We start from the raw sequence: 13,900 nt of genomic DNA, 5'->3' as shown, positions 1-13,900 counted from the left end.
AGGTTTGTCACCTCCTCAAAAGGACGCATGAGCCTACAGGCATTGCGCATGAGCGTCCAGTAACGTGGCAAAAAAAATCCCAGCTCCCCAGAGGCTGTCCTAGCACCCCGGTCATACAAATATTCATTAACGGCTTTTTCTTGTTGGAGCAGGCGGTCGAACATTAGGAGTGTTGAATTCCAACGTGTCGGGCTGTCGCAAATCAAGCACCTCACTGGCATGTTGTTGGATGGTGTGTCAAGGTTCCGAGCGGAAGCTGTAGAAGATTGGGTGTCCTGTGTTAGCCAGTCAACTATGTCCTCAGAACTTTTCAAGTTCAGGGTACGTGGCCTCTGAAAACTGGGCATTATTCTAGGGCAAAAGGGAATCACAGCACCACGACCACGATGGTCTGCCTCTGCCTGTTATTTGTTTTTTTTTGGATTAGTGGTACTATGCGTGCAAGCTACTGTGAGACCAGATATGAGTGGCACTGTGCAGTGGCAGAGTTTGGCAGAGTACACGCTGTAGGCCTGACACACCCGCTTGAAGACAACTAACTGCTATTCAATCTATAACAGTGAAAAATTTTTTTTTTTTTAAATGCACGCTATTGTGACACCAGATATGAGTGGCAATGTGCACTGGCAGAGGTTGGCAGAGTACACGCTGTAGGCCTGACACACCCGCTTGAAGACAACTAACTGCTATTCAATCTATAACAGTGAAAAAAGTTTTTTGTTTTTAAATGCACGCTATTGTGAGACCAGATATGAGTGGCACTGTGCAGTGGCAGAGGTTGGCAGAGTACACGCTGTAGGCCTGCCACCCGCTTGCAGACAACTAACTGCTATTCAATCTATAACAGTGAAAACAGTTTTTTGTTTTTTAAATGCAATCTATTGCGACACCAGATAAGAGTGGCACTGTGCACTGGCAGAGGTTGGCAGAGTACACGCTGTAGGCCTGACACACACTTATGAAGGACACTGACTGCTATTATATTACAGTCAAAAACTTTTTTTTGTTTTTAAATGCAAGCTATTGTGACACCAGATATGAGTGGCACTGTGCAGTGGCAGAGGTTGGCAGAGTACACGCTGTAGGCCTGACACCCGCTTGCAGACAACTAACTGCTATTCAATCTATAACAGTGAAAAAAGTTTTGGGGTTTTTAAATGCAATCTATTGCGACACCAGATAAGAGTGGCACTGTGCACTGGCAGAGGTTGGCAGAGTACACGCTGTAAGCCTGACACACCAGCTTGAAGACAAGTAACTGCTATTCAATCTATAACAGTGAAAAAAGTGTTTTGCTTTTTAAATGCATGCTATTGTGACACCAGATATGAGTGCTAATGTGCACTGGCAGAGTACACGCTGCAGGCCTGACACCCACTTGAAGGACACTGACTGCTATTAGATTACAGTCAAAAAATTTTTTTGTTTTTAAATGCAAGCTATTGTGACACCAGTTATGAGTGGCACTGTGCACTGGCAGAGGTTGGCAGAGTACACGCTGTAGGCCTGACACACTTATGAAGGACACTGACTGCTATTATATTACAGTCAAAAACTTTTTTTGTTTGTAATTGCAAGCTATTGTGACACCAGATATGAGTGGCACTGTGCACTGGCAGAGGTTGGCAGAGTACACACTGTAGGCCTGACACCCGCTTGAAGTACACTGACTGCTATTAGATTACAGTCAAAAACGTTTTTTGTTTTTAAATGCACGCTATTGTGACACCAGATATGAGTGGCACTGTGCACTGGCAGAGGTTGGCAGAGTACACGCTGTAGGGCTGACACACTTATGAAGAACACTGACTGCTATTATATTACAGTCAAAAACTTTTTTTGTTTTTAATTGCAAGCTATTGTGACACCAGATATTAGTGGCACTGTGCACTGGCAGAGGTTGGCAGAGTACACACTGTAGGCCTGACACCCGCTTGAAGGACACTGACTGCTATTAGATTACAGTCAAAAACTTTTTTTGTTTTTAAATGCACGCTATTGTGACATCAGATATGAGTTGCACTGTGCACTGGCAGAGGTTGGCAGAGTACACGCTGTAGGCCTGACACCCGCTTAAAGGACACTGACTGCTATTAGATTACAGTCAAAAACGTTTTTTGTTTTTAAACGCACGCTATTGTGACACCAGATATGAGTGGCACTGTGCACTGGCAGAGGTTGGCAGAGTACACGCTTTAGGCCTGACACACACGCTTAAAGACAACTGCTATTCAATCTATAACAGTGAAAAAACTTTTTTTGTTTTTAAATGCAAGCTATTGTGACACCAGATATGAGTGGCACTGTGCACTGGCAGAGGTTGGCAGAGTACACGCTGTAGGCCTGACACCCACTTGCAGACAACTAACTGCTATTCAATCTATAACAGTGAAAAAAGTTTTGGGGTTTTTAAATGCAATCTATTGCGACACCAGATAAGAGTGGCAATGTGCACTGGCAGAGGTTGGCAGAGTACACGCTGTAGGCCTGACACCCACTTGCAAACAACTAACTGCTATTTAATCTATAACAGTGAAAAAAGTTTTTTGTTTTTAAATGCACGCTATTGTGACACCAGATATGAGTGGCACTGTGCACTGGCAGAGGTTGGCAGAGTAAACGCTGTAGGCCTGACACACCCGCTTGAAGACAACTAACTGCTATTCAATCTGTAACAGTGCAAAATTTTTTTTGGTTTTTAAATGCACGCTATTGTGACACCAGATATGAGTGGCAATGTGCACTGGCAGAGGTTGGCAGAGTACACGCTGTAGGCCTGACACACCCGCTTGAAGACAACTAACTGCTATTCAATCTATAAAAGTGAAAAAAGTTTTTGGGTTTTTAAATGCACGCTATTGTGACACCAGATAGGAGTGGCACTGTGCACTGGCAGAGGTTGGCAGAGTAGACGCTGTAGGCTTGACACACACGCTTGAAGACAACTAACTGCTATTCAATCTATAACAGTGAAAACAGTTTTTTGTTTTTAAATGCACGCTATTGTGAGACCAGATATGAGTGGCACTGTGCAGTGGCAGAGGTTGGCAGAGTACACGCTGTAGGCATGACACCCACTTGCAGACAACTAACTGCTAGTCAATCTATAACAGTGACAAAGTTTTTTTTTTAAAATGCAATCTATTGCGACAGCAGATAAGAGTGGCACTGTGCACTGGCAGAGGTTGGCAGAGTACACGCTGTAGGCCTGACACCCGCTTGAAGGACACTGACTGCTATTAGATTACAGTCAAAAAGTTTTTTGTTTTTAAATGCACGCTATTGTGATACCAGATATGAGTGGCACTGTGCACGTGCAGAGGTTGGCAGAGTAGACGCTGTAGGCCTGACACACTCGCTTGAAGACAACTAACTGCTATTCAATCTATAACAGTGAAAAAAATGTTTTGTTTTTAAATGCACGCTATTGTGAAACCAGATATGAGTGGCACTGTGCACTGGCAGAGGAAGGCAGAGTACACGCTGTTGGCCTTACACACAGACGCTTGCAGACAACTAACTGCTATTCAATCTATTACAGTGAAAAAAAAATGTTGTTTTTAAATGCAAGCTATTATGACACCAGATATGAGTGGCACTGTGCACTGGCAGAGGTTGGCAGAGTACACGCTGTAGGCCATACACACAGACGCTTGCAGACAACTAACTGCTATTCAATCTATTACAGTGAAAAAAAATTGTTCTTAAATGCAAGCTATTGTGACACCAGATATGAGTGATGGCACTGGGCAAGTGGGCACAGTATCCACTGTGAGCCTGACACAGAAGCTGGCAGGCAGGCAACTGCAATTAGATTACACAGGGGAAAAAAAAGCAGACTGATGTTCTAGCCCTAAAAGGGCTTTTTGGGGTGCTGTCCTTACAGCAGAGATCAGATGAGTCCTTCAGGACTGTAGTGGACACTGAATACACTAGCGTAGCTATCCATTTCCCTATCAAATCAGCAGCAACTACACTTTCCCTCCTCTCACTAAGAATGCAGCTTCAGAATGAATCTAAAATGGATGCTGTACAGGAGGTGGCAGGGTCTGGAAGGGAGGGTCTGCTGCTGATTGAGTGGAATGTGTCTGCTGACTGTGAGGCACAGGGTCAAAGTTTACTCAATGATGATGAATAGGGGGCGGATCGAACCGCGCATATGTTCGCCCGCCGTGGCGAACGCGAACACGCTATGTTCGCCAGGAACTATTCGCCAGCGAACCGTTCGGTACATCACTACCCTACAGTAAGGAAACAGATAGTGCAACAAATGCTATTGTCGGTCATTGATTATGGTGATGTCATTTATGCACCTGCATCGCAAACCCACCTTAATAAACTTAATAAGTTATATAATTTATTCTGCGGCTTTGTACCAGAATGCAAATACTTTACCCACCATTGATGCATGTTAAAAGAGATAAACTGGCTATCACTGGAATCCCGACGTACTCTTCATGTTTCCAGTAATATGTTCTCCCCAGCTATTCCAACCTCCTATAACCTTCAATCAAGTACCAGCACGATATTTAGCATACCGCAATACAAAAATCAGGTGGCTCGATCTTCATTTTCCTACAGAGCACCGCAATTATGGAATAACTTCAGTGACACAGTCAAATTTTCATTCAATATCAAATCTTTTAAGAGATCTATGGCAATATACCTCAGCACAGAATGCACCTGTCATGGTTGAATATATTTATCACCTGTTATATGTTAAATTTATATATGTGTATATGTATATATATGTATATATATATAAACAAATTCGAAATCTGGCACTCTACCTTTAGGTGATGATCCTCAAAAATTGCCTTGGTGCTGCAGAGCGTAGGTATATAGAAAGCAATGATTCAGAGCACTCCAAAGGACTTTGTTTGAAAAAAACTTTATCTGTGTGAAAAAATCGACGTTTCGACCCGCAGGTCTTTATCAAGATAACATCAAATTTAAAATAGTGTGTTTATATAACCAACATAATTAGCAGGAAATTGCTTACCCCGATGTGACCGTGATGCCCCACCACCATGTGACACCGCTTGTGTGGTGATTGACATGGTATGCGCCGCACAGTGATGACGTGAATCATGTGTGTCCAATGAGGATAAAGAGTGGGCGTCATATATCTTATGATGACAACCGTGGTGTGCGCATGCGTAACAATGTGAAATACGAAAAATGTTTAAAAACAAGGAAGACGATCTAGCACATATAACTAAATGAAAAATGTGTAAAGATATGTATATAGGCCTGGAATCTTTCCCTAGGTAAATGTCTGATATGTGAATATACAGATTGCGCCGTTTATGAGGATTGTAAAGGAGCGTCTTTGTAGTCATGGAGACGTCCTCATCATGCGCATGCGTAAAGAGATTTATAGTACTCAAAGGGATCTAGAGGTGTATATTATGTAAATAGCTGGTGTAAGTAGTGTGTGATGCTGGGTGAGACATAGATGCATAGAGAGCGGAAGATAAGCCTAGTGAGTATGGTCAATGTGGCCAAGTGTGATATGTAAATGTAACAAAGAGAGGGATGAACAAGAAAAGAGGGGAAAGGACAGAAAAATGTGAAGTCCTAGGATGTACGGAGATGAACAGTGTTGGACGTGAAAGGTGAACAAACTAGATGCTGTGTGATGGTGACATCTCATATGAGAATATCAAATCGTGTGTGTAAACAGAGAGAGTGAAAGAGCAGGAGAAAAAGAGAACCTAAAGTGATGACTGGTGATGGATGAACAAAGTGATGAGTGGAAGTATATGTACAAAGTGTAGAGATCCAAAGAGGCCAGGGATGGAACAAATATATACATGCAACGTATAACATATAGGGACAGGCAATGGTGAGCGTATATATATATATGTACAAAAACTATATATAAAGGGCCAGAGAAACCAAATGTAGGAGGAATATATAAAGATGGCATATACCATATGGGTATAGACAATACATTGATATATATATATATACCTTGAGAACGGGTCGAAATGTCGGTAGTTTTTTCGATGTAATTCCTATTGGAATAAATCCTCTTTTTTCACTTTAAAGTCCTGAGAGTGCATCTCTTCATTTATTTATTTATATTATTATTATTATTATTATTATTATTATTATATATAAATCCAAATAAAGGGATATATAGTTTTTATAACTATAAAGACCCTGGAGTGCTCTCCGTTTATTTGGATTTTTACTAATTTTGCTGGGTTAGCACCGGGTAATAACTACAGTTTTTACCAGGAGTGCAAGCATATTGGATTATATATATATATATATATATATATATATATATATATATATATATATATATATATATACACACACACACAGTGCCTTGCAAAAGTATTCACCCCACTTGACTTTTTACCTATTTTGTTACATTACAGCCTCAAGTTCAATGTTTTATTAATCTGAATTTTGTGTGATGGATCAGAACACAATAGTCTAAGTTGGTGAAGTGAAATGAGAAAAATATATACATAAAACTATTTTTTAGAAATAGAAAACAGAAAATTGGCATGTGCATATGTATTCACCCCCTTTGTTATGAAGCCCATAAAAAGCTCTGGTGCAACCAATTACCTTCAGAAGTCACATAATTAGTGAAACGATGTCCACCTGTTTGCAATCTAAGTGTCACATGATCTGTCATTACATTTACACACCTTTTTTGAAAGGCCCCAGAGGCTGCAACACCTAAGCAAGAGGCACCACTAACCAAACACTGCCATGAAGACCAAGGAACTCTCCAGACAAGTAAGGAACAATGTAGTTGAGAAGTACAAGTCAGGGTTAGGTTATAAAAAAATTATCCAAATCTGTAATGATCCCTAGGTGCACCATCAAATCTATCGTAACCAAATGGAAAGAACATGGCACAACAGCAAACCTGCCAAGAGACGGCTGCCCACCAAAACTCACGGACCGGGCAAGGAGGGCATTAATCAGAGAGGCAGCACAGAGACCTAAGGTAACCTTGGAGGAGCTGCAGAGTTCCACAGCAGAGACTGGAGTTTATGTACATAGGACGACAATAACCCATACGCTTCATATAGTTGGGCTTTATGGCAGAGTGGCCAGAAGAAAGCCATTACTTTCAGCAAATAAAAAAATGGCACATTTTAAGTTTGCGAAAAGGCATGTGGGAGACTCCCAAAATTAATGGAGGAAGGTGCTCTGGTCTGATGAGAATAAAATTTAACTTTTCGGCCATCAAAGAAAACGCTATGTCTGGCGCAAACCCAACACATCACATCACTCAAAGAACACCATCCACACAATGAAACATTGTGGAGGCAGCATCATTCTGTGGGGGTGTTTTTCAGCAGCCAGGACTGGGAAACTATTCAGAGTTGAGGGAAAAATGGATGGTGCTAAATACAGGGATATTCTTGAGCAAACCTGTACCACTCTGTGCGTGATTTGAGGCTAGCACAGAGGTTCACCTTCCAGCAGGACAATGACCCCAAACACACTGCTAAAGCAACACTTGAGTGGTTTAAGGGGAAATATGTAAATGTGTTGGAGTGGCCCAGACCTCAATCCAATAGAAAATCTGTGGTCAGACTTAAAGATTGCTGTTCACAAGCGCAAAGCATCAAACTTGAAGGAGCTGGAGCAGTTTTGCAAGGAGGAATGGTTCAAAAATCCCAGTGATAAGATGTGGCAAGCTAATAGAGATTTATCCAAAGCAACTTGGAGCTGTGATTGCCGCAAAAGGGGTCTCTACAAAGTATTGACTTTAGGGGGGTGAATAGTTATGCACATTGACTTTTTTCTGTTTTATTGTCCTATTTGTTGTTTGCTTCACAATAAAAAAAAAAAACATATTTAAAGTTGTGGGTATGTTCTGTAAATTAAATGATGCAAATCCTCAAACAATCCATGTTAATTCCAGGTTGTGAGGCAACAAAACAGGGGGTGAATACTTTTGCAAGGCACTGCTTTTATATATATATATATATATATATATATATATATATATATATATATATATATATATATATATATATATATATATATATATATATATATATATATAGCTTGTATATTGTATTTTTTGTAATATTGTATCCTATTGTAACAATTCAATGTTTTGTGGACCGAGGACATACTCGAAAATGAAAGAAATCTCAATGTATCCATCCGGGTAAAATATTTTATAAATAAATACATAATATTTGGACTAAATCCCTCTCTCTCCTATTTCCACCCTAATGTCCCTCATTTCTAGAAGCTTCAATATTTGGAGTACATGTGCGCTGCGTTTTACCGGTATATGTCTACAGTAGAATAGACATGTTTAGAAATTATATGAATATGATCCATAAATGCATATAGATATTGAAATCACCTAAAATGTCCCAGTATAGCCATACACTCTATTATGGTTTTAGCCATGGCCCCCTAAAAAGGAAACTGTCACTCTTTGGACATTTGGAATCTTGGAAATGTTTTCCTTTTATTTATTTATTTTTTACATTATTATTTTACCTCTTATTTAGGTCATCTATTGAAGTGAAGCTAGCTACATTAAACATTGAAATTCAGCATAAACTAATAATAGGCTGCACTAAAAACACCTTAGCATGCATAAATGAAAAATCATGATTATTAGAGGTCAAATGAAGTTCTACCTGGGAAAGAGTCCAGTGGCAACAATGGGTAAACATATTGACCACTGCATACGGTAACTGCATCGAAGACAGTTGTTGCTTTTTCTCCATCATTCTCAGTTGTAACAACCCATTGTCCATTTGAGTCGAAATCTGAATGTTTCTGCACTTGGCAAACTGTTGTCTGCACAACATAGAAAATAATGGTTTGAGAACATTTTATGAGAAAAGCAGCCAATATGTCTTCTTTTACTTCCAGAGCTGGAAAACATTCTACCACATTTATCCAAGATAAGAAATCCCCTTCATTTGACATCAAGGCATGTAAGCTGATTTGGAAATATAAAGAAAGCAGCTTTCAATACGAACTGCAAGGTTATTAAAAAACAAATAAATACATGGAATAGTGGCACTGTCCCTTACCTGGTTTGCTTCTAAGGAAGATGCAGCATGAAACTAGTAATTCATTTTGCTACGGGAGCACCCATCTATAAGTTAAACTTTTTTTCTGATGATACTCTTAAGTCTCTAACCCTTAAAGGAACAATTTAGTGTTAGAAATCAAATATGTATTACTAAGACGTAAAGTGTCCCTCTGTCTCTATGGCTCCCACCATCAATGAAAGGGATAAAAAAAAAATCTTTATTTCACCTCCTTGATTCCAGCAGTGCTGGGTCGCACTCCTCCTCCACAAACATCAGCCAATGGGGGAACACCTTGTGCACGTAAGGCCTTCCCCATTGGAAAGCATGGAATCAATGCTTTCCTGTGGGTTTTGCTTGATGCTGGTTGTCCTCAATCAAAGCGTGTAGACATCCAGCATGGTTTCATGGAGTCCATGAAACTTTAGGAATCCACTGGTGGACATCCATTAGAGCATTTTTTTGCACTGTTTTATATTTTCTATTTAAGGTTCCAAAGAATATCATGGAAAGAGAGCAAAATGCATCTGTTACTTATAAACCAGATTTGAAACAGTAGGACATACAATTAGAGCAAACATGCAATTTATACAGAGACTGCAGTAATAAACTTATCAAAACTTTATTTTGAATTAAATAGTTTTGCTCTAAAATCGTATTCCTTTTTTCTTTTCTTTAGAATGTTATCTAAACTATGTATAATCTAACTCACCTTAAACTTTATATATTTCAACAACTGAAAGTGTTCGGCATATAACTTGCAATATTCTAGATATTTGGCATTTGGGAGGAAGTTAGGAAAGTTTTCAGGCATTGGAAAATCACTGAAGCAAAACGTTTCCTTGGAAATATTGCTGACCAGAGATTTGTAGATACTTGGACAACCATCTTCCACATGTTTCTGAAATAGAAATTACACTGCTTTTGGTAAACATTAAACATCAGTTCTGAATGATTGTCAATTATGAATTATACAACAAACATACAAACATTTCACACAATTAAATTATAACAAATAATCATGAATTAAAGGAACATTATGCAGTCAGGAACACAAACATGCCCCCCACCCCCCTCTCACTCCACCACCTCCCCCTTAGCCCCTTAGAAAATGTGAAACACTCAGCTTTTTTCCAAAATGGCATGGGTCGGCATGGATAGGCCAAAATACACTTAGAATGAAATTATATATATATAAAAAACTATATATCCCTTTATTTGGATATATATATATATATATAATAATAATAATAATAATAATAATAATAATAATATAAATAAATAAATAAATGAAGAGATGCACTCTCAGGACTTTAAAGTGAAAAAAGAGAATTTATTCCAATAGGTATTACATCGAAAAAACTACCGATATTTCGACCCGTTCGGGTCTTTCTCAAGGTATATATATATATATATATATATATATATATATATATATATATATATATACATAAACACATATATAAATTTAACATATAACAGGTGATAAATATATTCAACCATGACAGGTGCATTCTGTGCTGAGGTATATTGCCATAGATCTCTTAAAAGATTTGATATTGAATGAAAATTTGACTGTGTCACTGAAGTTATTCCATAATTGCGGTGCTCTGTAGGAAAATGAAGATCGAGCCACCTGATTTTTGTATTGCGGTATGCTAAATATCGTGCTGGTACTTGATTGGAGGTTATAGGAGGTTGGAATAGCTGGGGAGAACATATTACTGGAAACATGAAGAGTACGTCGGGATTCCAGTGATAGCCAGTTTATCTCTTTTAACATGCATCAATGGTGGGTAAAGTATTTGCATTCTGGTACAAAGCCACAGAATAAACTATATAACTTATTAAGTTTATATATATAATTTCATTCTAAGTGTATTTTGATTTTCGTATATATATTTATATATAAACAAAATAGAAAGGAGTGCACTCGAGAGGACTTCTTAGAAAAATCAATTCAGTTTATTTTGCAAACGTGCAAACATTCAAAGACGATCAAGTCGACGTTTCAGTCCTCGAAGGACTTTTATCAAGTATATACGATACCAGTAGAGAGCACTAAGGAGTCTTTCAAGGTAAATTTCATCTGTTGCTTTATTGAGCAATTACAAATTCACACAACGTTCCAGTCGACGTTTCAGTCTGTAAAAGTCTTGAAAAAAGTATTTTACAGACTGAAACGTTAACTGGAACGTTATATGTAATATCTGTCTATATATCAAATATATATATATACACATATATAATTATATTTTTTATTAACAATTAAAAAAAAATTATTTTACAGATGCAGGGAGACTGTCTGTCAGAACAGGCAGTCCCCCTACATGCAGATTCACGGACGTCTATTGCGGCCATGTGACCGCTCTGTTAGAGCGATCACATGACTGTGGGGGCCTATTTCGCTGAGGGGGACTGTCTGGGCTGTCAGGTAGTCCCTCCAGACCCGGAGCAACGCCGATCACTGGCAGGGGAACAGCGGCAATCGGGTAAGTAAATATTACCATTATGACGGATCAGGACCTCAAGGGGATTTTTCAGATGACGGTCCTGAAACGTCAGCGGTCCTTAAGGGGTTTAATAGACAGGAAAGTTAAGGTGCAAAATAACCTGCAAAAAACTTCCATGATTTATGAAAAGAAGAGATATACTAGGTTATGTTACATAAATTAATCTTATGCAACACTGATTAAGAAAAAAAGCTCTCTGCTTATTTTCATTACTTTTTTCTCCCTAACTTTAATTTACTCACAAACTATGTGACTTTGAATCTATATAACTAATGAAAGGATCTCACTGTAGGAATAAATCTAACTTTTCTAAGTAAGATGCTCCCTGTAGAAATCTACTTAAAAATGATCCTTTAATATCAAATATATATAAATACATTTATTTAGGAAAAATATTGCCATCTCAATGTTTTGAAGACTTTACAACCACTTGTTGTTTCATTAGGATGTCTGCAGAGCCCATACTATTATTTTGCCATAATTCACAGTTCACTCTTAAATAATGTATATATGTATATACAGTTGCAAGAAAAAGTATGTGAACCCTTTGGAATGATATGGATTTCTGCACAAAGATCTGATCATCATCTAAGTCACAACAATAGACGATCACAGTCTGCTTAAACTAATAACACAAAGAATGAAATGTTGCCATGTTTTTATTGAACACACCATGTAAACATTCACAGTGCAGGTTGAAATTTCACCTCTTCACCCACTGAATGGTTAATTGGCTCCAATTTAATTAATTTAACCCCCCCTTCCATGGTTCAATCAGTCTTTTTGCAGTCCACTCACCTTAAGGAATATAAAAATATTTCACACAATTAAATTATAACACATAATGATTAAAGGAACACTATAGATTCAGGAACACAAACATGTATTCCTAATAGAGCATGTTTTACATTGCTATATTAGGGCTACCCCAGGGGAGAGAAAAGCTTTTACTTTTCGCCTTCTAAGATATGATATTAAAAATAAAGAGTTCCTTGGCAGAGGCTTAATAAATATATTATATTTTGTTTTTAAGGCTATACTAACTATAAGATAAGGCCAGGGACTACTGAAAGTATTTAGAAAATTGGGCAGACTAGATGGACCGAATGGTTCTTATATGCCAATATATTCTATGTTTCTAAATTATTTTTTTCATATTATCTCAACTAAGAAAACTGAGGAACTATTGAAATGAGATGAAATGAGAAGATCAGAGATAATCATATTCTATATTGGACAATTTTCTCCTTTTTCTGGTGTAAATTATTATACAATTTGTGTTTTGTGGGATAAGCACAGCTGGCAATATCTGTCAAACCATTTGAGCATCATTTGACATTCACTATTAGGCATGTTGGTCACCTCCTCTACTTCCCGACTTAGCAAAAAAGAGAAGACAGATGATGATGTAAGCAATCAATATTTGTCTGAGATTGTCAACTGAGCATCTTCTGACAGTTAATGTACTAAATGAGTTCCTGTCTTAAAGAAACTGACAGTCAACTTCTCCAGCGGGAGAAGAACGGGAGCTGATCGGGCACTAGGCTTGACTTAGATAAGTGTCAAACTGAGCTAAACTGGTTCAGCAGTCGGTGCTGAACAGCACAAGGCACCATAATCATGACTGGCACCACAATCACTACAGTGGGCTATAATGGTTATGGAGATTGGTGTGTTCTTTTAAGGGATCCCAGATTGTTAAACCATATCAAGTCATTGTCTATAAGTGTTTTTGCTACCTCCAGAAATCTTCTTTCAAATTATAGAATTCACTTTGAATTTTTGCCAATTTACACTTTAGTGAGTAACTTTGCAAGCTGTAGCAAACATACCAGAATTTTGTTCAAATATAAATAGTTTCCTTTTTAAATCAAGGACACCTACTGTGAAATTCCACAGGCCTCCAATGTCATTTCTTCTTTCAAAGCATGTGGGCTCCAAACCTTCTTCCAAACAGCTTTTAATTCCAGTTAAACCACTGACGCCAGCTCCAATAATTGCCACACGCTTCTTAACCATCGCAACAAATGAAAGTTACAAGAATAGGTTTTAGTATATTTTGCTGTAAATGATGCTTGTCTGCGGGGGGCCACACAAATGCTGAAAGAACTGCAAATTGAGATGAAAAGTCAAAACTATGCATGCAATACAAATATAAATAATTGTGTTATAAAAGCATGAAAAATTGATAACAGCACTTTATGGAAAAATTAAAGAAATAAAATGAATGTGTTCATGGTTAAATCAATAGAGTAAACTTATTTTAAGCTATGCATATCTACTATAAGATAAGGATTTCATTATAGTTTATACAGGTGATGAAATATATATTATGTGTGATGT

At 38.0% G+C, this 13,900-nt stretch overlaps 1 protein-coding gene across 1 annotated transcript in view; it reads right to left on the bottom strand.

The window, feature by feature from the left end:
• The window catches only part of LOC134568698 (dimethylaniline monooxygenase [N-oxide-forming] 2-like), a 43,019-nt gene extending 29,419 nt beyond the window's left edge, over positions 1-13,600 (bottom strand). Inside the window, exons 1-3 of the mRNA XM_063427350.1 lie at positions 13,442-13,600; positions 9,757-9,945; positions 8,643-8,805 (exon numbers count right to left, since the gene is read on the bottom strand). Of these exons, the coding sequence (XP_063283420.1) occupies positions 8,643-8,805; positions 9,757-9,945; positions 13,442-13,576 (487 nt within the window). The 5' untranslated portion in view covers positions 13,577-13,600. The remainder of the gene's footprint in view (positions 1-8,642; positions 8,806-9,756; positions 9,946-13,441) is intronic.
• Positions 13,601-13,900: the final 300 nt, after the last annotated feature.

This window comes from Pelobates fuscus, chromosome 7 (genome assembly GCF_036172605.1).
Source record: "Pelobates fuscus isolate aPelFus1 chromosome 7, aPelFus1.pri, whole genome shotgun sequence".
Taxonomy (NCBI): domain Eukaryota; kingdom Metazoa; phylum Chordata; class Amphibia; order Anura; family Pelobatidae; genus Pelobates; species Pelobates fuscus.
The sequence above is the reverse complement of the archived record's forward strand: the minus strand, read 5'-3'. Positions and strand labels throughout refer to the sequence as shown.